We start from the raw sequence: 22,307 nt of genomic DNA, 5'->3' as shown, positions 1-22,307 counted from the left end.
GCATCAGTTATCGGCTGGAAGTGCTCGAACCACAAACAGTTATTTCGATTGTATATGCCTCCAATCCAAATTTGAGCCCATTCGAATTCTGAGGCGAAACGAAGAAATAAAAGACCTGGGATCGTTTCAAAATGAACGTTTATTCAAGCATCTATTGAGTTTTGGTTTGGATGCCGAGGATTTATTCCTAAAATCTAATCTAGATCCGAACTGAGCCAGAAACAAAGTCCACGCTGAAATAACCATTGTAGACCTTAAAAATATACAACTATTTTGTTGGTGGAGGCAGAGCAGGAGTGGGAGTGGGATGGGGTATGGGAGGGCCATCACGAACCATCCAGTATCTAGAATCATATCAAATCATTATCTTTCAGTATCTGCGAATACATCGAGTAGTCCCTGAGCTAAACAATGAGCTGGCCAAGAGATTGGTTCGTGACTGTGTGACGGGACGGAGCGAGGGGGACAAGGATTGTCTGGCCTTAAAATCGAACTACAATACATATCCGTATATAAGAGTATATAATTATATGTGTACGTATGTATGTATTGTATGTATATATATTCTGCTCTGATGTATGTACATATATCTGTATATAAACACGTATCTTGCATGCATGCTAGGCGGGCTTCTAATGTTCAAAAGGCAGGAGGGGGTGGCCGGGCATTTGAATATTCATGTTCTTTGTTGTACAAATTGGGTTTTTGGTTGTTTGTTTTCTTTTGATTTTCGGGTCTGAGGTTCTTGCCTTTCGTCTGGTCGAAGTCTTTGAGAAACATATAGCTAAAACGTGAGCTTTGTATAAGGAGTATAAGGTATACATATGTACATATGCACATGTGTGTGTGTGCATACAGTACAGTACAGCACAGCATGTATATAAATCTGTCTGCCTGTCGGTCTGCATACCATTTGCATATTGTACACATTTGTACATGTTTGAATATCAATATCTAATATCGCTACAGTACGCTACGGGCTAAGAGTGTATATAATATAGTAGTATACAATATATATTGTACTTTATGTATATATATAATAGAATATATGTATAAACGTATATTGGGGTGAGAGAAGTAGAGACATGAGCCACGTATAATTTGAATCTTTGGCAAGACCGCAGATACTGATCACAAGAATCGTTTCGATTTTAGTTTTTTGTTTCTTTGTTTGTTTGTTTTTAGTCGTTCGTTATTCTAGGCTACAACTATTATTCCTATTTCCATGCACCGAGGCCATGGCCAGGGCCAGGGCTTGGCGTCATACAATTTGGCTAATTGTGGAGCAGCAGTGACTTGGGTGGGTGTTGGGGGGTGTTACGGTATTATCGTTCAAAGGAACACATTACAAATGGCTGACAAAAGCGAGAACCCTTCGAATACAAAGCGAATACATCATACATACATCAACATCAACATCAATATATCGCACCCGAATCCCTGTCGTTAAGTACTCTAAGGTATAAATTCGCTGTTTCTCTCCGCAGTGCGCCGTGCGTGCCACTCTAATCGCTGATGCCAATGTCGCTGGGATAGAGGTTGACCAATATGGCATAATAGTGACAGCCGGCGGCCAGCACCACAAACAGGTGCCAGATGGCATGGGCCATGGGTATGAGCCCATCCGACTTGAAGAACACAATGCCCAGTATGTAGAAGGCGCCGCCGTATTTCAGCTGCATCATCCCATGGAAGTGGTGGCCGGTCAGAACCACAACGAGGGCGGGTCCCAGGCCCATCACCAGGTAGAAGAACGTCTCCAAGCACTTGTAGCGTTCGTGGAAGAGCTGACGAGCGGATGATTGTTACAGATTTGTTACACAGTGGCAGCTCTTGCGGCTCTTGCTCACCTGCTGGTAGGCTATGCCCACCCCAGCCATCAGCCAGATGACCCACTCCATGCAAAAGAGAATGGCCGAGTGGTCGGTGTTCTCCAGCGTCAGCCAGGGGAAGTAGGAGCCGGCAATGAACACATAAATCATGGCCCGATCGCACCGGTGGAGAACATTCTTTAGTCCCTGATACGTGCGCCAGCCAAAGGCGGGCCAGGCCTTGTAGTTCCTCGGTGGTCTACAAAATGGAAGGTTAATTCATTTGGGCAAAAAGTTATAACTTATTTACACTCACTTGTGTTCGGCACAGTAGCAGGAGCAGTGAAAGAACGTCGATATGGTGAAGAGCATGCAGAGAGCGCCACCGTAGACCCACGAGACCAGATACTGGCTGGCGTTGGTGGAGCGCTCGAACAGCTTGATGGCCGCAAACAGCGCCGGCAGTATCCACATCCCATGGGTAATCACATTTGCCATCTGTTCAATCTGTTTGAATTTTGTTTGGGGATGAAGCAAATGGAAATTAATTAACATATGGGAAGCCGAAAATGAAAACCCAAGGGGAGCGGGACCCACCTCTGTCGGCTGATAGGCACAGCCGGGCTTGGCCTTTGGGTTCTTCCATTTGATGTTTCGCAGCTGGAGTTTCAGCGAGGAGTTTGACTTGATGATGGATTTCCAGAACTTGCTGAAAAGGTTCTCCAGAAAGGAGTACTTGTTCTGGATATCCTGCATCAGGCTCACGCTTCCGTTGCCGTTCCCGTTGTTTCCGTTGCCAATGGTGCTCATGATGCTCTTCTGGCTGACTGTGTACCATGGACAGAAGCAGATACAAGCCACAGGCTACAGACAGCAACAGCAACAGCTACAGCTACAGCTACACCAGGTCGCCAGCGCGCGCAACTGCGGATTAGTTGGAAAATTGGTTGTCCGTGTTGTAAAATTGATTGATTATATGTCTATCCAATTTCGAGTGGCCTTCGCTCGCTGCCGTCATCCACCCTTCATCCACCCACCAACCCAGCAGTCGCCCAACATAAACACACCCCAACACACCTCTCCCACACACAAAGCTTTCCCCAATCTAAAAGTAGCCGGGCAATTGGTTGGGTTATGGCCAATTGATTATCACTTTGCCACTGGTCGTTGATGGCTTATCACCGGGGGCAGGAGGCAGGAGGCAGGGTGGCAGGGTGGCCGTGCAGCACAGACGACGACACTGCTCTGATAAGCATTCAACAGCAATGATTGCTGTCCGCAGACACACCGAACACGGGACAGACATACTGTCCCACTCGTAATTGTAATCGTAATCGCACATCCATGTACTTTCATGTACGAGCAGAGTATTTGCACTCGTACTCGTATTCGGACTCTCGTATTCGCGGGCACTTGAGAATATTTTCGTTAGCTTTCGCAATTTATATTTATTTGGTTTGCATATCAAAACGGCAGCCTCAAACGGCTCGTCTCGGGCTCATATCAATTGCAGACACAATGGTGAGTGGAAAATGTCAGAGGAATGAGTACCAATGTGAGTACAGATTTGCATCTGGACGTGAATTTGAATGCTGGGATCTTGATCTGTGTCGGGATTAAGTGTGCCTCTGACCCGGACTGACTGAATGCACATTCGTCCAATTAGAGCTGCGGCAATTGACAGCGGCAGAGAAAGCAGCCGACCAACTGACTGACGAATAGACGGAGAGACGGGCAGGGGAAACCAGTTTCTCAGTTGCCAGTTCTGACTTTTGAGTGGCTGTCCCGCGCGTTATCGCGCGTGTCTCCGAGCATGGCTCAAAGTCCAGGTCCGAGCATGATGATTGCCTTACATATTCGTACTCAAAAGTCTCTCTGTATCGATGGGTGATATCGGTGATGGGTGAATGGCTCAGGGTACGCGTAGAGTTCACTCACTGTTCTGTGGTAAAGCGATGCGAGCATGAACAGGTCATGGTCAGGGTCTGGGTCTGAGAGATTCGTTGGCATCCGGAGACTATCCTGAAGCGCATCCAGCACACACTGGGGCAGTGTTGCGCTGCCCGGAATCACAGCAGGCCCACCCCAAAAGTATGCCTCAAATGCTCAAGGCTTGGGGGTCACTCAAATCAGAACATAACGGAATGTGGTGGGCCAAGCATTCCAGCCACAACCCACACATACTGCCAACCCCACCTCTGCCACCACCTGGTCTCGCCCATAACAACGACTATGCTAATCGCTATAAATATCGCCGCCTCAGGGCATCCACTATATTGGCTATTATAGCATCAGGTGGGGGGGCTTCGACTGGGGTTGGGGACTGTTACAATGGCAACTGTCTCACAGATTCTATCGTGCTGTTAATCCAATTTGTTTGGATTTATCGTCACGCTATTCGTTATGGCGACACGACTGGCTCTTCCGTGTTGGCCCCTGAGCGAGATTTCTATCTGGATGCAGATGCGTTTTAGAATATCAGAGTGGGAGTGCAACTTACAGTAATGTTCTTTTGGCTGCAGATGGAGATGCAGCCGCCTGCGGCCGAGACGGAGGCTGTGGCTGTGCCTGTGGCTGCTGTGTCGATGGTGATAGTGTCACCTTGCAGCCACACAGGTCTCGCGAGTACAAAATCCAAGACACTATCACAACACTTTCACATCTGTTTGCTGCTGCTGCATTTGTTTATAAAGATACCAAACAAGCGCATTCGCTGCACTTGCAGCATCGGTATTGGTACATCAGTATATCGATATATTATGCTGATAATATCATCGTCGGTGATATTTCTTTGGGCTGCCGAATATATTAGTAGGGATAGTTTTTGATCTAAATATTATCACAAGCGTAGTTACTTATCCGGGAGGGCAGAATACACTATTACTGTTGCTTCACATCTTATATCGTATTCCCGCGGCGTTTCATTAGATTTATCGATGTACAGGGTAGGTTTGAGAACTTGTATCGGTACTTTTGTGCGATAGACGAAATCGATAACGACTGCGACAACCGTGTGGAGAAAACGTGATAAAAGGTGCGTGACAGCTATTTTAGCAAAATCTATATTAAATATTCCCTTTTTGCGTTAAGAATACTTTGGAATCATGACTGGACGTGAGGGTGGTAAAAAGAAGCCATTGAAGGCCCCTAAGAAGGATGCCAAGGACATGGACGATGAAGAGATCGCCTTCAAGCAGAAGCAGAAGGAGCAGCAGAAGGCCCTAGACGCGGCCAAGGCGAACGCCTCAAAGAAGGGACCCCTAGTCGGAGGCGGCATCAAGAAGTCCGGAAAGAAGTGATTTTGCACTGCCCACCAGCTGCCAAAATGTTCATTTAACACCAAAACACAATTCGCACACAAACCATTAAGAGGAAGAAACATCTTGAATACAATAGAAACACGACGAACATTTGCAGCCTACAGTTTCCGCGTCAGAACCATGGACCAAAATTGATTGTAGTGTGTGTGTGAAATCTAGAAGCATCTGTACCCTTTTTTTTATACTTAACAATATGTACGATTAATACGAATAATGCTATATTTATACAAACTTGCATTATTGCCGGCCGTCTGGTCTGCGTGTGCGCGCTTATTGGAGCCGAGGCCACAAAGCCAATCAAATAAACGGAGAATTTAGCAAATTGTAGCTATATGTACTCATAAATATTGTATATACCATAGAGGCCTAATCTAGCTCCTAGCCTATAGCAAATGTATGTAGATCCATAGCTAAACATAAGCGCTATCTGTCTATGTCTGGATATTCCCAATTTGGATCCAGAGCCAGAGCTAGATGGACCAATTAACCATAGGCAAAAGGAACAAGGCAAACGTGCAGCATTTGATTTATTGACTACTTAAATGCAGCATTGAATCGTACAGTAAAAACATTTAATTATTAGTTTATCATGCTAGCGTTAATTGAAAATTTGCGCTGGCGTAAGGCACGTATGTAGCTGGCCACCATGTCGTGAGCTTCGAAGTACCTGGGCCCCAGGTATAATGACTCCAGGTGTTCGCAAAAACGTATGAAAAGATTGATTTGACGCTCCTCGGGAGGATAAGTTCGATACATGGGTAGGTGCAACGGATACTCAGCTGGCAAGTCGCGCTGCATAAATGCGCGGAAGAGCCTATCATCGGTGGAAAGGAGCACAACCAAACGGTTCAGCATTGGGAATTCATATGTTATTAAGAAGTGCTCCCATGGCTGGGCCTCGGGCTCCGCTTTCACGATCTCGGGCTCTGGTTCAGGCTTCTTTTTCAAGAGCGAAGGGTCTCCGCGCAGAATTGAGACTTCGTCCATTACGCGATATGAGTCAATGACCTCCTGTCGATTGAGGCCCACGGAAGCCAGCTCCTCGTCAGTCGTTTCATTCAATTTGTAGTGCTCAGACAACTCCTCGTCCGTCAACTTGCAACAGCCGTGGAAAATCAACTTGCGTGGATTGGTCACGTGGCTGGATACTCCCATAGTGGCGTCTCCAATGGTAGACGAAGCTAGCCCCAAGTTGCCAGCGGTAGCCTTCATCGAAGCGTTTGGCTCGGCGCTTTTGTAGGCCGGAGTGGCGTCGCCAACAGTCAAATCTTTGCCCTCACTGGCCGGAGTGGCGTCGCCAACAGCCAAATCCTTGCCCTTACTGGCCGGAGTGGCGTCGCCAACAGTCAAATCCTTGCCCTTACTGGCCGGAGTGGCGTTAAAGTTAGTTAGTGAAGAGATTTCACCAAATTCCAGCTTGAAGTCGATTTGATGTTGATTGTTAGACATCGCGATGATTTTTAAAGAAATAATTGGCACACAAACGAAAAAAAAGGCTTTCAATTTTAAAGATGGCTGCTCAATGAGTCAGTAACTTTCATCTGTCACTTGAAAATTAGCGCTCGTGCATAGCATACAGCTCTAAAAGAGAGCGATATGTATCGGCAAATTTGCAAGCAGCCTCTGTCAGCGAGCACACACGTAAAAATGTGGCCAGGGTAACTGTTTACTGTATTTAGGGTTATTTAAAAGCTAAATAAATATATGTAGATATGTATATCTATTTAGCGATCTATTTAATTCCATTCTGAAGGAATACTAAAGATATTTTCAAAATTCAGGGATATGGCCGCCAAATTCCATTTATGACAGAAAAATCCCAATGTGTTTTTATTTTTTAGCGTTTTCACACTTTTCATTCAACATCTCAATGATGATATATGTACCTTTTTTACTAAGCCAAATAATTTTCCTATCTTGCAGAGATTTTATATAAAACTATATTTTAAGTGTTGAGGGCCTAGCTAGCTAGTTATAATAAACATAATATCAGAATCTGGTCTATTTTGAAATTAGTAAGGGATATCTCGGTATATATTTTTTTGGGTCGTGGGGTGTAGATAACTCCGCGGTTATTGTTTGTTTTGGACATTCTTTTTGACCTTTTTAGTTTTAACCGTATTATGCAATCAATTGAGGAAAGATGTATCATATAATTAGCAAATCCTGCGGAGAATTGATAGATGATTTGAGTAAAATTACATTTTTAAGGCTGAGAGTCCTAGCTGGTAATATTAAATTGAACATCAAAATCGAGGAAAATGATTTTAGATTCACGGTATATTTTACGGTATATTTTGAAAATGGAAAAGTATATTTCGGTATATTTTCGAGGCCCTCACGGTATATTTTATCGATAGCTCCGCGGCTATTGTTTGTTTTGGACATTCTTGCCATGATATTTGTTTAAATAGAGATAAAATCTCCGTGAAATCTGCCCTAAATGGCATATGCCAGCATGACGGAGGCGCGCATTCGCCCACGCCAAGTGCTGGTGCTCATCATAGTCTTCCTCATCGTGCTCAAGCTTGTCCACCACAACGGGAAGCACACCTGCCAGGGCCCAGAGTACCTGCAGGCCGTGTATGCCCAGCAAGAGGCGGACACGTTGCCCCACATCTACGCCATAACGCCGACGTACTCACGGCCAGCCCAGAAAGCGGAATTGACCAGGTGAGCGTGGCCTCTACAGGCCGGAAACTGAATTGCTAACATCTAACCACTCCGTCCCACTCGCAACAGGCTTTCGCACCTGTTCATGCTGCTGCCCAACCTGCACTGGATCATTGTGGAGGACTCCAACATTACCACTCCGCTGGTGCGCAGTCTCCTGCAACGGGCGGGGCTGGAGAAGCGATCCACGCAGCTGAACATCAAGACGCCTCCCGAGTTCAAGCTGCAGGGCAAGGATCCCAACTGGATTAAGCCACGAGGCGTCGAGCAGCGCAACCTGGCGCTGGCCTGGCTGCGCACCCACGTGGATGTGGATCGACATGCCATTGTCTTCTTCATGGATGACGACAACTCCTATTCCACGGAACTTTTCGTCGAGATGACGAAAATCAAGCCCGGCCACGTCGGCGTCTGGCCCGTCGGCCTGGTGGGCGGCCTGATGGTGGAACGTCCCATACTCAACGAGGACAATACACAGGTGGTGGGCTTCAATGCTGCCTGGCGGCCGGAGCGCCCTTTCCCCATCGACATGGCCGCTTTCGCTATCAGCATGGATCTGTTCATCAAGAACCCGCAGGCCGTCTTCTCCTACGAGGTGCAGCGTGGTTACCAGGAGAGCGAGATTCTGCGACACCTCACCACGAGACAACAGCTGCAACCGCTGGCCAACTCCTGCCGGGACGTGCTCGTCTGGCACACGCGTACCGAAAAGACGAAGCTCACCTCCGAGGATGCCCTCCAGCGCCAGGGGAAGCGCTCTGATTCCGGCATTGAGGTCTAGCCTAGCTCTTGCCCACCCGTCTCGCCTGTACATACTTGTCACGCAACTGTTCCTCGTCCCGTTACTCAATGCCTCAACTTAGTGAATTTATTGAACGTATTTTTTTGCCCAGAATGTATTAACCAGAGATTTTCCTATCCTATATACTCGTAATTGCAAGGCTTCGCTCCTTGCATCCAAATTCAAAGCAAAGCTTCGGCTCCCTTGCTGCTCTGTATAATAGTTGTACAATGCTCAAATACAATTTGTAACATATGTATCTAAGATTCTGCATCAGTGTTTTGTTCTTCGTCGGTGTACGAGTTTATATTAGAATGTTTTAGCATCCTCCCCAAGCCGTCTATAAAGAACAACTCTGATTTGCAAGTTGGTAAAATGAGCTGCCGATTGGATGGCTTGGTTTTGCAGGTAGGCCGTGTGTCAGCCCATTGACCATTGCTGCTCCACGTTGATGGCAAATAAAAGACTTTCATTTGGATTTATAGTACAGTAAATATGATTTATTTTTCCCCGTTTCAGATTTAGTGTATAATTTTCTTTAAATTTCGCTTGGTTTGTTCGTTTTTCGTTTTCGGTTTATGTTTGTATATCAAAAGCTACACTCTGCTTTCTGCCGAAATGTACGAGAAGTGCACTCGTCTCTGCTCCGCTTACGCTTCGTTCCGTTTACTTTTGGCATCATATTTCATATGCTGCACGTTCAGCATAAAGTGCATGCCCAGATTGTGGGGCCGATTCATTGAACGGCTGAATGGGCTGATGCTGATCTGGGCTGTGGTATGCTTTGCTTGCAGGATTATTATTCGATAGGTGTGTATAATATTCTTGTATATTTATAGGTAAAAAGCTCTGACAAGGCAACAGAAGCTACAAAAGCTCTTGGGCAACAAACAGAAAGGGAAGGGAGGTAGCGATCTCCCATAATTGGGGAATCAGGGACAGAGGGACTGGGAGACTGGGCTCTGGGGGGAGGCAAATCAAAACGCGCTTTCCATGGAATATACAATACATACATATATTCAGATCGGTGTGTGTGTTCGAGTATACATATACGATTATACTGGGGTATGTTCGAGTACGTAATTTGTTGTTCGGTATTTGTTTCTTTTGTTTTTTGCTTGTTTTTATTTGTAGTTTTGTGTAGAAAAAAAAACTTACTTACTGAGTAATTGTAAATACATGTACATATATATATTTTTGTATATATATTCATAGGCTTTATATATCCATTAGATTAATGCATTTGCAGATCTCTTAACTAGAATTTGTTTAGTTTTTACAATACATACGAAAATACTTTCAACATAAAACTGAGCGATATTTGCATTTTGTTTGATGGAAGTGGGGAGAAGATGAAAGATGAACGAAAGGTAAACGAACGAAAGAACATTCGTGTTTGGCAATCTCGTAGTTCTCGTCGTTTCTCTACAACTTAGCATTAATTTAGTTTAGTTTTAAGGTTTATCCTTAGCATTTGTTTTTGTTTGAACTGTCATTTCTCATATTTGTGTGTGTGTTTTGTGTGTTGCGTGGGAGGCAAGTGCAGCGGGAGTGCGTTTTTCAGCTTTCCAGTGCTCTGTTCGCCAAGCAGGGCCAAGCAGTTGTGGGCGGTCCTTTTCAAACATTTAAATTTCGTTTAACATCAATGTACATTGAGCATTTTGTTCATTCTTACGCATAGAATATACTTGTTTGTGGCTGTGGATTAAGTATAGTATATGCTGTACCAATAGGAAACCAAGGAGTCCACATATCAACTAAATTTTCAAGTCCTTTTCTTGTTCTTTTTCTTTTCGTCTAATGTCATGTTCTAGAAAGAAATGCTCGCAAGTCTTTTGTTCAGCGTTTTAAGTACTACGAATTGGTGGGTAGGTGATGGGATTCTGGGACTCTGGGATGGGGGGGTGTGGCGTGTGTGGGGAGCAGGGAGTGGTGGTTGGTGGTTGGGCAATGCAAACTTAAGGTTACAACTTATTTATGGCATGTTTAAGTTAGTTATACTAAAGAAATTGTTCTTATTCCATGCTTACGGCTTACATGCATAAATCGTCCCTCCTCGCTTTAACTGCTAAATAAATGTAATTTTTCTTTTGTTTTGTAAGGCATTAATTTAAGATTTTTCTCTGGCATACACATATACATATACATACGTATATCTTTGTATGTATGTATATATTTATCTTAGGCTAGGTTTACATTTTCCTTTCATTCTCTTTATCTTTTCTTTTTGTTTTGCTTCTTTTTGGGTGTTCTCTTGTGTGGCTGGGACTGCAGGGGAGAAACGAAGCAATACAAAAGGCAGCGAATACAAATAAATACAAACTAGGAAATGAAGCAACACGGACACGTGAATGGGATGAGGGGGATTCTCCGCTAATCCCTTTGTTTGTTTTTGTTTTGTTTGGTTTTTGTCGAGTCGAGCTTAGAGTGCTATGTGTAAGTGTGTAGATGTGTAGCATTGGATATCGTATTGTATTATATGTAGTAAGACATTTAGTAAGAGTTACGCTGTGTACGAAAGTAAAGTAAAACCAACTCAGTTTGCAAACAATCCATTCATCAATCAATCAATCATCATCGATATTGTATCGATGCTCCCATGTGTTGTTGTCCCCCAGCTGTGGCTTTGGCTTGTTCTCGTTCTCGTTCTCGTTCTAGAATACATTCTCTAGACGACATTCATCCTCCTGTATCGTTTGTGCACGCTGTGAGGTGTTCGTGGGCTCTCTCCTCTCCTCTCGTGGGCCCACTTACACCGCCGAGTTCTTGCCAATGATCTCCCCGCTGCGCGAGTGCACAAAGCGGCCATCGAACTCGATGGTGGAGTTCTGCTTGATGCTGCCGGTGGGTGTGCGCAGCGGTTCCTTCTCGTCCCTAAAGAAGAAGAGAATATTGTTTGATGAGTCTTAATGCTTGTACGATCCGATCTGCCATGCAATCACTGCTGAAAGCTACTACTCGTTAAAAGGCGTGTGATTGTTCCTAGGCAAGCAGTGCACTTACCTTCTACTAGATCTACAAAGCTACAAAGCTACAGGGCTACAAAGTATTTACCTAATGTATGTATTTATTAACTAGAGAGTGGCGCATGCAGTGCTAATGAGCGAAGATGAGTAGATTGATGTGATTGTTAGATAGGTGGATGGGTAGGCTGTTAGGCAGGCAAGAAGAACTCAACTCAAAAGGAAGATCAGAAGAAGATTCAGTGGTAGGATGCATAGAGCTATGGAGGAGGTGGTACGTACAATGGCGATGTCATGGGCGAGCCGCCCAGCTTTACTGGCGGCGGCAGTGGCAACGGTGACGGTGGCGGCTCCTTAACCAGCTGTCCACTGCAATAAGGTAGCGGAAAACGCCAACCGTAAAGACTGCTTGGTTAGATGGTAATTTGGTTGGTATTTGTTTTCGGTATTTTGGTTTCGGTATTTTGGTTGGTTGATTGGTTGGTTGTAGGTTTTGGTTGGTTTTTGGATTGGTTGGATTTAGTCGGATTTTTGTGTTTGGATGAATTGATTGGAATAATACATGATGATGTTGGTTTAGTAGAAGAAGAGAGAGTACACATACAAATAGTAGATGATCGTAAATGAAATGATAACGATGATGCTTGTGTCATGTGCGTGTGGTGAGTATGTGTATGTGTATGTGTATGTGTCTGTGGCGCTGGCTAATGGACAGTGTTGAGAGAAGCAGTAGACTGTCCAACATGCGGTTGGACATCAAATCACTCACATGTCTTGTACTACAATTAGCCAAACAACTAAGGACATTGAATCACTTGTCACAGACAAGTTTAGCGTTTTTCTTTGTCTTCTGTGTGAATGAATGTTCTCTGAACTAAGTGAGTGAGCGAGTGAGTGGGTGGATGAATGGTCGTCTGCTAGTGGCTGAGTTTCGAGTGAGTTTCTGTGTGTTCGATTGTGTGGCAAACTGAAAACTTTTGTATATTGCACTAAAAAACTGGATGACAAACGTAAGTGGGGGGTGAAGCATTGAATTTATTATTTTAATTTTAAATTTTGAATTTTGAATTCGGTGCATTTTTGTGTTTGGTGCCGCGCTCTCAGACGGATATCAGCGAATTGCGATTGAACAACAAGGATTTGGGACGCGCATAGACCCAATTGTACTCGAAGTCCGGTCGTTTGCAATTTCGGCTTTAGTTCGCAACGTATAAGATACAAGAAACACAACGAAAAAACACAAGAGATAGATTTTAATTCGATTTGGATTTCGGTTTTCGGCTTTCGATTTTTAGTGCAATATTCGTTTCGTTTGTGGGAGGATAGTCTCGAGGTCCAAACAAAAGTAGTACTACAAAAGTTATGGGCTCTCGTTGATCTTACGCCTCAGCGATTGCTTACCTTCCCAGCTTGGCCTCGTCATCGATCTCCGAGGGCGACCGCTTGGCCTTGCGGCACATGGCCGCCATCACGCCCATGTGCACGGTAACGCAGCAGAGTAGGTCCACGATGAAGAGCAGCAGCAGGACACCGCCCACGGCAATGCCCACGATGGCTGCGGAGGAGAGCACCTGGCGTTCGGCCACTTGGATCACATCGATACCTGTTCGGGTGTTGCAGTTGCAGTTGCAGTGTGTGGAAGGTGCACAGAGATGCAGGATGCGGTAGGTGGAGGTGGAGGTGGAGGTAAAGGTGGAGGGAATAATTGTACTTGATTAGTAAATTGTCATTCAAATATATGCAAGTATGTAAGTCGTATTATTCAATATTCTATATATCTAAGTAGGCGGTAAAGTACAGTGCACCCTGGCACCTTGGACACTATCCTATACAACGAATAGACAGAACCTCCATTAACATTTAGTCTTACACATATTTATGTATGTATTATGTTCCCGTCTTATATTATTTTTGGCTTTGTTTTGTTTTGGTTTATTTTTCCACCTGCTTGTTCTGGTTTTTGGTTTTTGGTTAATGGTATTTTACATTTTTGTGTGTGTGTATATTACTTGTTGGTAAACCAAATGAACGGAATTAGTCGAAACGTTCAAATGAAAATCAATATCGAAATAATAAACATAATCGCAATGGAACCAAGGGGGATTAACAACCATACGAAAATCATAAGGAAAATTCAAATATTAGCACCAATTGACATGACATGAAAAGCAGTTTCAAACAAAGCAACAAACTTATGGATACGAATTTTCATCAAGGCCTTCTTTTTGCATGCAGCCTTCCAAAAGGGGAGTGTTGGGGATTGGTCAGGGACTCGGGAGGGACTCAGCACAGAAGAAGAGGAGAAAAACAGAGATTGAAGAAAGATAGAGAGAAAGCGTAAGTGAAAGAGTGAGAGAAGCACAAAAATTAACAAATTTCAAACGAATTTTCAGTGATTTTTGTTTAGTTTCGTTTTTTTTTTTTTTTTGTTTGTACAATTGCAAAATACAGAAAAATGCCAATATGCAAAGTATACAAGCAGTGTAAAGCAGTTCGAAATTAGGATTTACAAATCGTTTTCACTTACATACGTAATAAATGTATCTGTATATAATTGGATGTGTATGTACTATGTTTTTGTGTGTATATGTGGGTGTACAAGGGGGAACAATATTTTGTTGGTGTATAAAGCATATTTGTAAGGAGTATTTTATTCTTGGTTTAGCACGAATATTTCTATACAGAAAATGATAAGCTTGATTGAATTGGTGGGTGTTTGAAAGTGCTGGCACGGTTACAGGGTTTCTCGGTTTCGAAACTAAAATATACAATTTAATAATAATTAACAATTATCAACAAATTTCGGTTGTTTTTTTGTTGGATTAATTTGGTGAGCATCGATAGAAGGGGTAATATGATTCTATATAGTATATATATAAATGGTACCATGATGATACCCTTACATATGGCTGGTATGCTGTTTCTACAGCATTTTACCTTCCAAGCGTTGGGAGGGGCCTTCCAAGCGGTGGGGTGGTGGTGCGGTTCCCCTTTCCAAGTCATAGTCACACACTGCATGCTTTTCAAGTATTTCTTTATTTACCCAAAAATGAACTGCTTAATAGTTAGGTATCGTTTCTTATTACACTGCTTACAACATTCAAGATGTCCTAAACGGAGTAAGTGCGGGGGAGTGTGTGTCTGTGTCTGTGCTAAAAGCAGTGGATGATGCACTGCTTTTTCTCCCCGTACTGCTGGTACTGCTTGCAGCTCGCTTAGAACAAAAAAAAACAAAAAAAAAAACACTCATCTTCTCAGCAACGTTAGGCGGGCTGATTTATTCTCTAGCTATACGTGTATATTGTATGTATATAGTATATATAACTAGATATTGTAAAGGTATAAATTGTATTTCGTTTTTGTTTGTTTTCCGATATATTTTGCTAGAAAAAAATCCATTTCGCTTGCTAAAAAAATGTCTTGCTTGTATACAGGAATACAGGAATGTTCGTCTAAATTGAACTGCATTCTAGTTGGGTTTTTCATTATTATTTAAGTACTAATATGCTCGTATTAGGGATTATCCATTTTCATCATTAACGGAGAGGCTTTCTTCTTTCGTTTTGTTTTCATAATTCAATTACACCATGTGATAAAAATTCGTAGTGGAGCCCAAGCCCGAGTCCGAGCTTTAACTTAGTTACTTATTGTCCCCCTCTTAACGGATAACGTATACGCTCAAAAAACAAACAGAACAGAAACTGCTTGATGTAAACTGCGTCGAAGCGGAAAAAGCTTTTGGCTAAATGTAATTTCTTCTTCAATAAATTGTACTCGTATGCATTTGATATATGATTATTAATTTTTGTTTTTTTTTGTTTTTGTTTGTAGAATTTCACTAAAATTTTGTTTAATTTATGTAGATTCGTACGCTTGGCAGTGTTGTAGAATGCACATGGAACTAAGCGGAACGGGTTTTTGGGAATAGTAGTCGTAATCGTATTCGGAAGAATTATGGACTCATATACATAAATATACTCGTACATACAGGTATGTATATCTGTGGTACATACTAACTAAATAACAACAAATCAACAGTGGCTTAGTGGTTAAAACAAAGTCTCTAGCGGTTAGACATCGGTTATGGTAGGATACATACAATAAGGACATACATATGAATGTATGTATATCATCATTATCATTAACGTTAATCATTATTATGTATGCATATGATTAGGTTTTGGCATTCCGTTTCATTGACTATTATTTAATTATTTCTTTTTTCTTTTCTTTTGCTTTCTTTTTGTACAGTTAATGGAATGGTGACCCTTGGTGACCCCACCATTGGTGATATTTTTCTTCATATTGATCATACATATTTTCTACTTGAGCACATTCAACACATAGTATGTATGTATATTATGTATTTATTTCCGCCGTTTCATGCTATTTTAATATATTTTTTTCGTGGTTGATAAACTGTTTTCCCGTTCTTTTCTTCGGCTTATTATTTACACAATGGAGACGACGACACAAAAAATGAAAGAAAGACAGAGATAAAGTGGTCTGTCTTTCTGTTGAAGATTCCTCCGTGCACAGCTTACTGATTGGTGGCTGTTCGCTTAAGCAGTCGTCGTCGGCAGCAGTAGCAACAGCGCGAAAGCAGTGGAGAGCAGTAGAACCAGCGGCGGAGCAGAAGCAGCAACAGCATGTCCGCCCTTTGGCGGGCGGGGATGTGGGTTGTCTGGATGAGAGTTTTCGAGGATTGGCGTGGGGATTTTCGGTTCGGTTCGGTTTTGTTCAGTTTTTCGAGGTTTTTCGTTTCATTTTACAGGTTTTGTTTTGCGTTCGATTTTATTTGTTGTAGTTTTGTGGGTTTTTAGCACCCACACAGCATAAAAGAGAGAAAAAACAAAGAAGAAAAAGTGGTAGAAGAAAAAAAGGAAGAAAAGGAAACACACAAAAAGAACATTTTTGTTGTTGGTTGGACTTTTCTTTTTGCACATTACATTTTCGGAGTTATTTTTTAGGCATTGTTTTAGTTTTGGTTTTAGTTTCTTTTTTTTTTGGGTTATTGGGGCGACGACGACGACGAATGTGTGGTTGTGGGTGTGTGGGTTAATCCGATGTGTTCCAGAAATCTCTAGTGACCCGGACCAGTGCTTGTGGCTGTTGTTGATGCTCCTGAAATCTCGTTGACTCCAATTCAATTGCCCATTAATTTTCTACATTTTAGTTAAGGCCTGGCCCACAGGTGGTTTCATTCTGCAGTTCCGTGAAATTCCGAACTTATCGAAACAATTTGTAGACGCTCCATGATGCATTTTCGAATTAAAGAAGCTTTAAGGGATTCACTTTTAATGCAACTTTTGCCTAGGATTTAATTACTCGTACAATTTGCAGTCGTAGGGTTTCATTTTCCAGTTTAGTTGGCAGAGAGATTTCAGGAACACCAACAATTGCATTGCGTGTTAGAGCTTTCGGTTGGGTTAGAGGTTCGAGGTTGCCAGAACACTCCCGACTTGAGTCTTCTACTATGGAGGATTAGTTATTTGTTCTTGTTGTTTGCTAGTTTGGTATGCGAGTGTTTCATGTGTGTGTTTGCTGGCTGTTTGGTTGGTGATTTGGTTGGTTGTTTGTCTGGCCGGGGGTTGGGACTTTTGGTTCTTGACATGTGTTAGTTGTTGTTCGGTTAATAATATTAACTATGACTAAGTTGTTACTTAAATGCAGACACTAAATTGATTGTTTTGAGTATAAGATCATAGAGGGAGGGATCAATTATATGTGGGATATAGCGGGGATATAGGATATAGGGATAGCGACAAAAACACACATAAAACACAAAGATACAAACTAGTGACAAAATAACAGATAATAATTATACATATATGCTAAGTAAACGATGATGAAGAAGGAGACAGCAAGACAGTCACAGCGATAGCAATAGAGAGCGAGCGAGCGATTGATAGTGAAACAAATAGAAAGACAACGCAGGCATGTGTTTCGATAAGATACGATACGAGAGACGATACACATAACGATAACGATACGATACGATAATAAAAGAGGAAACGAACGAAATGTGGCATTGGCAGTAAATTACAGTTTGTTTGTTGGTTTTTCTTTGTTTTATTTGAGAAACTTTTCTTTTGTCGCTTATAATTGAAAAATTAACTAAAGAAATATAGAAATAGTAGACGCAGCATGTAGTATACACAAAATCAATTCAAATTCCAATCAAATGATAAAATTAATTTAAAATAAAAATAAATTGGTGATTCTAGTGGATCCGAAATCAAAACAAAACATAATGGAAAGCTAAAAGTTAAAGGCTTTTTTGTTGATTACTAAATTAATTGCGCTTTTTGCTTTTGTTTCCTTTCTTGTTGTGTTTAAGAGCTAGATAGATGGTTTACATTTAACAGGGTATGTATGTATGTATATTCGTGGGGGTCACACATTGTTCAAAAAAAATATTACAACACACAAAAATATAAAATTATAAATTGATTTTTCACTTTCAAATTCTCTGCTATAGAAAGTATTAGTGTGTTTTCCTTTTCTTTTTTTTTCGTTTGGTAATTATAATTAAGTAAATGCTTAAGAATTTTATTCAAAAAAAAAGTATATGGAGAACATAATTAAGAATAATAATATTAAGGTATTTAGTGTTGATTTCGGGCTTGCGCGCATCTCTCATTCTTTATTTCTATACAACTTCTGACATTTTGACTGATGCGCGCACGCACGCGCCATATGAGACATGAATGGGTGGGGGCTTTCAGGGGGCCATTTGTATGATGGGGGGAGGGCATGATATTTGATTTGGCTTTTTCCATAATGTTTATCAACTGCGTTGCAGTACTCAGTGTTTCAGTGTGTGGGTGTGGGTGTGGGTGGAATGTATACAATTACGGCCTACTGGTTATGGAAGAATATACCGAGGAGAGTATAGAGTATGCTCTTTGTAGGATGCTCTAACGAAACGAAACGAAACGAAAGGCGCATGCAAAACAAAAACGATGTTTCGACAACAAAAGAGCAAAGAAGAGAGATGTATGGAGGGGGCGCATAATAATGATAAACCATAAATGATAGACAATAATTCGATAATGAGAAGAGACGAGAGACATTGGATTCACACTGAATCTGAATTGAGTGTGAAAGGAACGCAAACGATGATGAAACGCAAGTTGAAATAAACACTACAGAAATCGATGTATGCAAAAGTAGTCGATAAACGATAAACGATAGTTGATAGTAGTTATATCTGGGGGTATATCATATATATTTCATATATAGCATATATTTAGAGCAGTAAAAATCGAGTGTGTGTGTGAGTGTGTTTGTGTGTTCGATATCTATCGATTGTATATATGCATGTTTTTTTTCTTTTTGTTTTTTTTTTTGTTTTGTTTGCTGGGATCTTGTAGATTATTTGAGAGGGCGGTTCTCAACCGATATGGATGCCTGCTTCAGGGGTTCAAACAGTGGGCCAAACACTGGATATTTAGTACACTTGTGTGGCCCACTGCGTGTCCCCCGCCCAGTGTGAGTGTTGCGCGTGTCTATCGTGTATCGATCGATCGATTGCAGAGAGATTATGCATTCCGCTTTCGATGATTTGAGCTTTTGTTTTTGGGCTTTTTAGACTAACATTGAGGCTAGGACACTAACTAATGTTACGCTTATGGTGGTGGCCAGCGCAATGATTGTGGTGGTGATTGTTGTCGTGATTGTCGATGTGGAGGCTCTTGTGGTGGTCGTGAACAGTTGTTTGTGTAGCGACCCGACGCCGGAGTTGAGCCCGGCCGAATAGAGCAACGTGCCGAGATTATTGTTAGCGGAATCGGACTCACCTCGTGTCGTCTTCATGATGATCGATGCCGGCGACGAGTAGCCGATGGCATTATGCGCCTTCAGCTCGATGCGGTAGTACGTGTTCCCATTGAGGTCGGTCATCTCATACGATGTGGTCTCGACCACATCCACCGTATTGCATCTGTCCTCCAGCTCGGTCCAAGAGCCACTGATCTTCATGCCCTGCAAAAACCAATGATGATCAACGATCAGTTTTCGGATGATCTCATGCAGAGAGTGCCAAATGTTTATGTTCTTACCGGACAATACTTGATCTGGTAGCGATCGATCGGCTCCCCGTTGTCGGCGGGCACTCCCCAGCGCAGCTCAAAGTGATCAGAGTAGGGCGACACGACCACGGGCTCCTCCTTGTCATGCTGGACAGGATTGTGCAGGGGCTTGGGTTCCTCGGGTGCGGAGCGGCGCGGCGTGGACTGCTTCTGGTTGACGCCCCAGTTGCCGAGACCCACCTGGTTCCTGGCTGCAAAACGGAAGCTGTATTCGGTCTGGGGGCGCAGACCCTCGACAATGTACGGGGAATCGGGCGACCAGCTGCGGTTGTACGCCGTGGACCAGTCGGGATTAAGGGCCTCCTTGTACTGCACGCTGAAGGCCAGGATGGGCAGTCCCAGTTCGGTGGGTGGGCCGCGTATGTCAAATGTTATGGTGGTGGCCGTCAGCTGGCGCGGCACTGCCGCCGATACGAACTCCGGGACGCGGGCCTCCTTCAGCTGCATGTCGTGCTCGGCGGTCCCATGGATATTGGTGGCAATGCACTTGTAGGCGGAGTAGTACTGACGGGTCACAGGGTGGACGATGAGGTCGCTGCGGGGTCCGGTTCCGACGATCTTAAGATTTGTGTCGTACAGCTCCTTGATCTTGCGGCCGTTCCAGTGCCACTCGATGGTGGCGTTCGGTATGCCCATGGCCAGGCAGCTGAGATTCGCCTTGCGCTGGTCCCACGTGAACACCGGCGGCAGCTCCTTCATCTGGCTAAAGTCCGGCCCAAACTCCACCGTGATGTGTCCCGTCTTGAAGGCTTCGGCGCCCTTGTTCTTTGCAATGCACTGGTACAGGCCGTCGTCGGTTCTCTCAGCGTTGGCGATGCGCAGGGTGCCAGAGCTCTCGCCGCGATCCTCGTCAAAGTAGCGCTCCAAAACAATTCGCACATCGTCGACCTGGACGCCGGGTGAGTACTCTTCCTGGGTGCCCCAGCGGCGGAAGGTGATGGCCGGTGCGGGACGTCCCTTGGCCCGACAGGTGATGGCAATCTCCTTGGTCCTGCTGCCAGTCACATTGTACAGCTCGTAGATGGCAGGGCGTACCAGGACATTCAGCTTGGTCTTCTGATCCACAACGCCAGCCTTGTTCTTGGCCAGACAGGTGTAGGTGCCGTAGTCGTCCTCCCGCACTGAGTTGATTGTGACCAGACCCGTCTGTGGATTCACCTGGAAGCGATCGGCGGTGGCCACATTCAGCTGTGTGGCATCCCGGATCCAGCTGATCTCCGGCACTGGCTTACCGGTGGCCGTGCAGTTGGCGGCAAAGGGTTTGCCCTCGATGGCCTCCATCGTTGCCGGCAGACTGACAATCACCGGCTGAATGAATACCTCCACGCGAATGGTGCGCTCCAGCAGCTCTCCCGTGTCGATGACAGCCGCACGGCACGTGTAGATGCCCTCGTCCGTCTCCTGAACATCATGGATGAGCAGGCCATGGGTCTGCACCACATACTTATCGCCGGTGCGGATCTACAACAGCGGATTCAAGGATTAGTTATGATGGGCAGGTGAGGCAAGGAAACATCGATTACTTACCGGATCTCCGTTGCGTAGCCAGTCAATGGTCGGATTGGGATCGGCCTTTACCTCGCACATGACCACGTAATCTTGGCCCAGGGTCGGATATTGATTTTCTGGGGCATTTGTCCAGGTAATGGCCACTGCAAAGAGGAACAAATGTGGGGGAAACTCTTGTTAGATTTCAGAAGCAAAAGGAGCTGAAACAATGAGGCGTTCACGTACAAATTCCTGTGGAAAAGGTGTGCGAAAATTGTTTGATTTGCCCTGGCATTTACACAGCCAGTGAGCACACACACGCCACCCACGGCCATTTGGCAGAGAGTAGAGGACTAGCAAATACCCTTCAAATGTTCACAAGAAAACGTATTGAATATTGCAGCTGTAAAGCTTTGGCCAACACTCAGAGAGACGCTTAAAAGTGCAAGGCAGCCCCTCGGGCGATAATCCAAGCGGAGGGTGTGGAGGAGTAGGTGGAGCCTGTACGTGGCGTATATGTAATATAATTTTAAACAAACTGTCAGGCACATAAAAGCAATCCAAAGCCAAGACATGTGCGCGACAAATCCTCAAGTAGCAAGCAGCAAGCAGCAGACAACATGCGCCCGACCCGTTCCACTGCTTGCCATAGCCACTGCTTGCTCTAAGGGTCAGTCTCAGTCTCGACCCTAACGAGCCTTCGGATTGTCGACAAAGACTAGGACTTGTACTTGGACTCAGACTTGGCATCGGGTTTGTGATTCCTGGGGTCCTGCCAATAAATCTCCACTGCACCAGCAGCAGCAGGAGCAGCAGAGAGATGACTTGGAAATTGAAAAAGGGGGGAAAAACGAGCAAAAATAAAAAGTAGGAATTGCAAAAAGCTGAAATTCCTAAATCAAATACTTGCCATACAATTCAAAGCACAAACACAAATAGTAGTAGATGCCCATACAGCAGAGAGGCAGCAGCGGCAGAGGGAGTCGGAGTCAGAATCGAGGCGTGAAGCGGAAGATTTTCTGGGACCATGAGTTGTTTGTTTAGTTTAATGCGGAGAAAAAACATAATCAGAAGCGGGGGCGGGGCTCTGGGCTTCAACCTAAAAAGCAAAGCAATACAAAAGTCAAAGTACAGCTTTGATTCACAGGCACAAATTGTGCTCAAAGGCCGAGGCAGAT

General features: G+C 43.8%; 5 protein-coding genes across 13 annotated transcripts in view; 2 read left to right on the top strand and 3 right to left on the bottom strand.

The window, feature by feature from the left end:
• Window positions 1–613: 613 nt before the first annotated feature.
• On the bottom strand, window positions 614–4,530 carry LOC117900233 (monocyte to macrophage differentiation factor). The gene is made up of 5 exons (XM_034810523.1): window positions 4,312–4,530; window positions 2,409–2,735; window positions 2,128–2,318; window positions 1,851–2,070; window positions 614–1,787 (listed from the first exon to the last, which is right to left on the bottom strand). Exons 2-5 carry the CDS (start codon window positions 2,619–2,621, stop codon window positions 1,506–1,508), a joined length of 906 nt encoding a protein of 301 aa, XP_034666414.1. The 5' UTR covers window positions 2,622–2,735; window positions 4,312–4,530; the 3' UTR covers window positions 614–1,505.
• A 234-nt stretch (window positions 4,531–4,764) lies between these two features.
• Window positions 4,765–5,355, top strand: LOC117900242 (translation machinery-associated protein 7 homolog). 2 transcript variants are annotated; one of them, XM_034810534.1, is made up of 2 exons: window positions 4,765–4,845; window positions 4,902–5,355. In XM_034810534.1, exon 2 carries the CDS (start codon window positions 4,916–4,918, stop codon window positions 5,108–5,110), a length of 195 nt encoding a protein of 64 aa, XP_034666425.1. In that variant the 5' UTR covers window positions 4,765–4,845; window positions 4,902–4,915; the 3' UTR covers window positions 5,111–5,355. The 2 variants fall into 2 exon arrangements, with proteins under 2 accessions (XP_034666425.1, XP_034666435.1); XM_034810544.1 differs by having other exon boundaries at window positions 4,791–4,841; window positions 4,899–5,355.
• A 355-nt stretch (window positions 5,356–5,710) lies between these two features.
• Window positions 5,711–6,649, bottom strand: LOC117894488. Its single transcript, XM_034801599.1, has one exon. It carries the CDS (start codon window positions 6,578–6,580, stop codon window positions 5,711–5,713), a length of 870 nt encoding a protein of 289 aa, XP_034657490.1. The 5' UTR covers window positions 6,581–6,649.
• Window positions 6,650–7,490: 841 nt separating this feature from the next.
• Window positions 7,491–8,849, top strand: LOC117900222 (galactosylgalactosylxylosylprotein 3-beta-glucuronosyltransferase I). Its single transcript, XM_034810510.1, has 2 exons — window positions 7,491–7,804; window positions 7,874–8,849. Exons 1-2 carry the CDS (start codon window positions 7,575–7,577, stop codon window positions 8,583–8,585), a joined length of 942 nt encoding a protein of 313 aa, XP_034666401.1. The 5' UTR covers window positions 7,491–7,574; the 3' UTR covers window positions 8,586–8,849.
• Window positions 8,850–10,980: 2,131 nt separating this feature from the next.
• The window catches only part of LOC117900176 (fasciclin-2), a 72,423-nt gene continuing 61,096 nt past the window's right edge, over window positions 10,981–22,307 (bottom strand). For 3 of the 8 annotated variants that reach the window (XM_034810425.1, XM_034810449.1, XM_034810431.1), the window contains 6 exons: window positions 21,169–21,293; window positions 19,612–21,102; window positions 19,351–19,534; window positions 12,950–13,151; window positions 11,831–11,953; window positions 10,981–11,459 (listed from right to left, as the gene is read on the bottom strand). In XM_034810425.1, coding sequence (XP_034666316.1) covers window positions 11,336–11,459; window positions 11,831–11,953; window positions 12,950–13,151; window positions 19,351–19,534; window positions 19,612–21,102; window positions 21,169–21,293 — 2,249 coding nt within the window. In that variant the 3' untranslated portion in view covers window positions 10,981–11,335. Of the gene's footprint in view, window positions 11,460–11,830; window positions 11,954–12,949; window positions 13,152–15,956; window positions 16,233–19,350; window positions 19,535–19,611; window positions 21,103–21,168; window positions 21,294–22,307 lie in introns of those variants that run through there. The other 5 variants (XM_034810440.1, XM_034810458.1, XM_034810467.1 and 2 more) reach the window with 3 other exon arrangements.

Source organism: Drosophila subobscura, chromosome A (genome assembly GCF_008121235.1).
Source record: "Drosophila subobscura isolate 14011-0131.10 chromosome A, UCBerk_Dsub_1.0, whole genome shotgun sequence".
Classification (NCBI taxonomy): domain Eukaryota; kingdom Metazoa; phylum Arthropoda; class Insecta; order Diptera; family Drosophilidae; genus Drosophila; species Drosophila subobscura.
The sequence above is the reverse complement of the archived record's forward strand: the minus strand, read 5'-3'. Positions and strand labels throughout refer to the sequence as shown.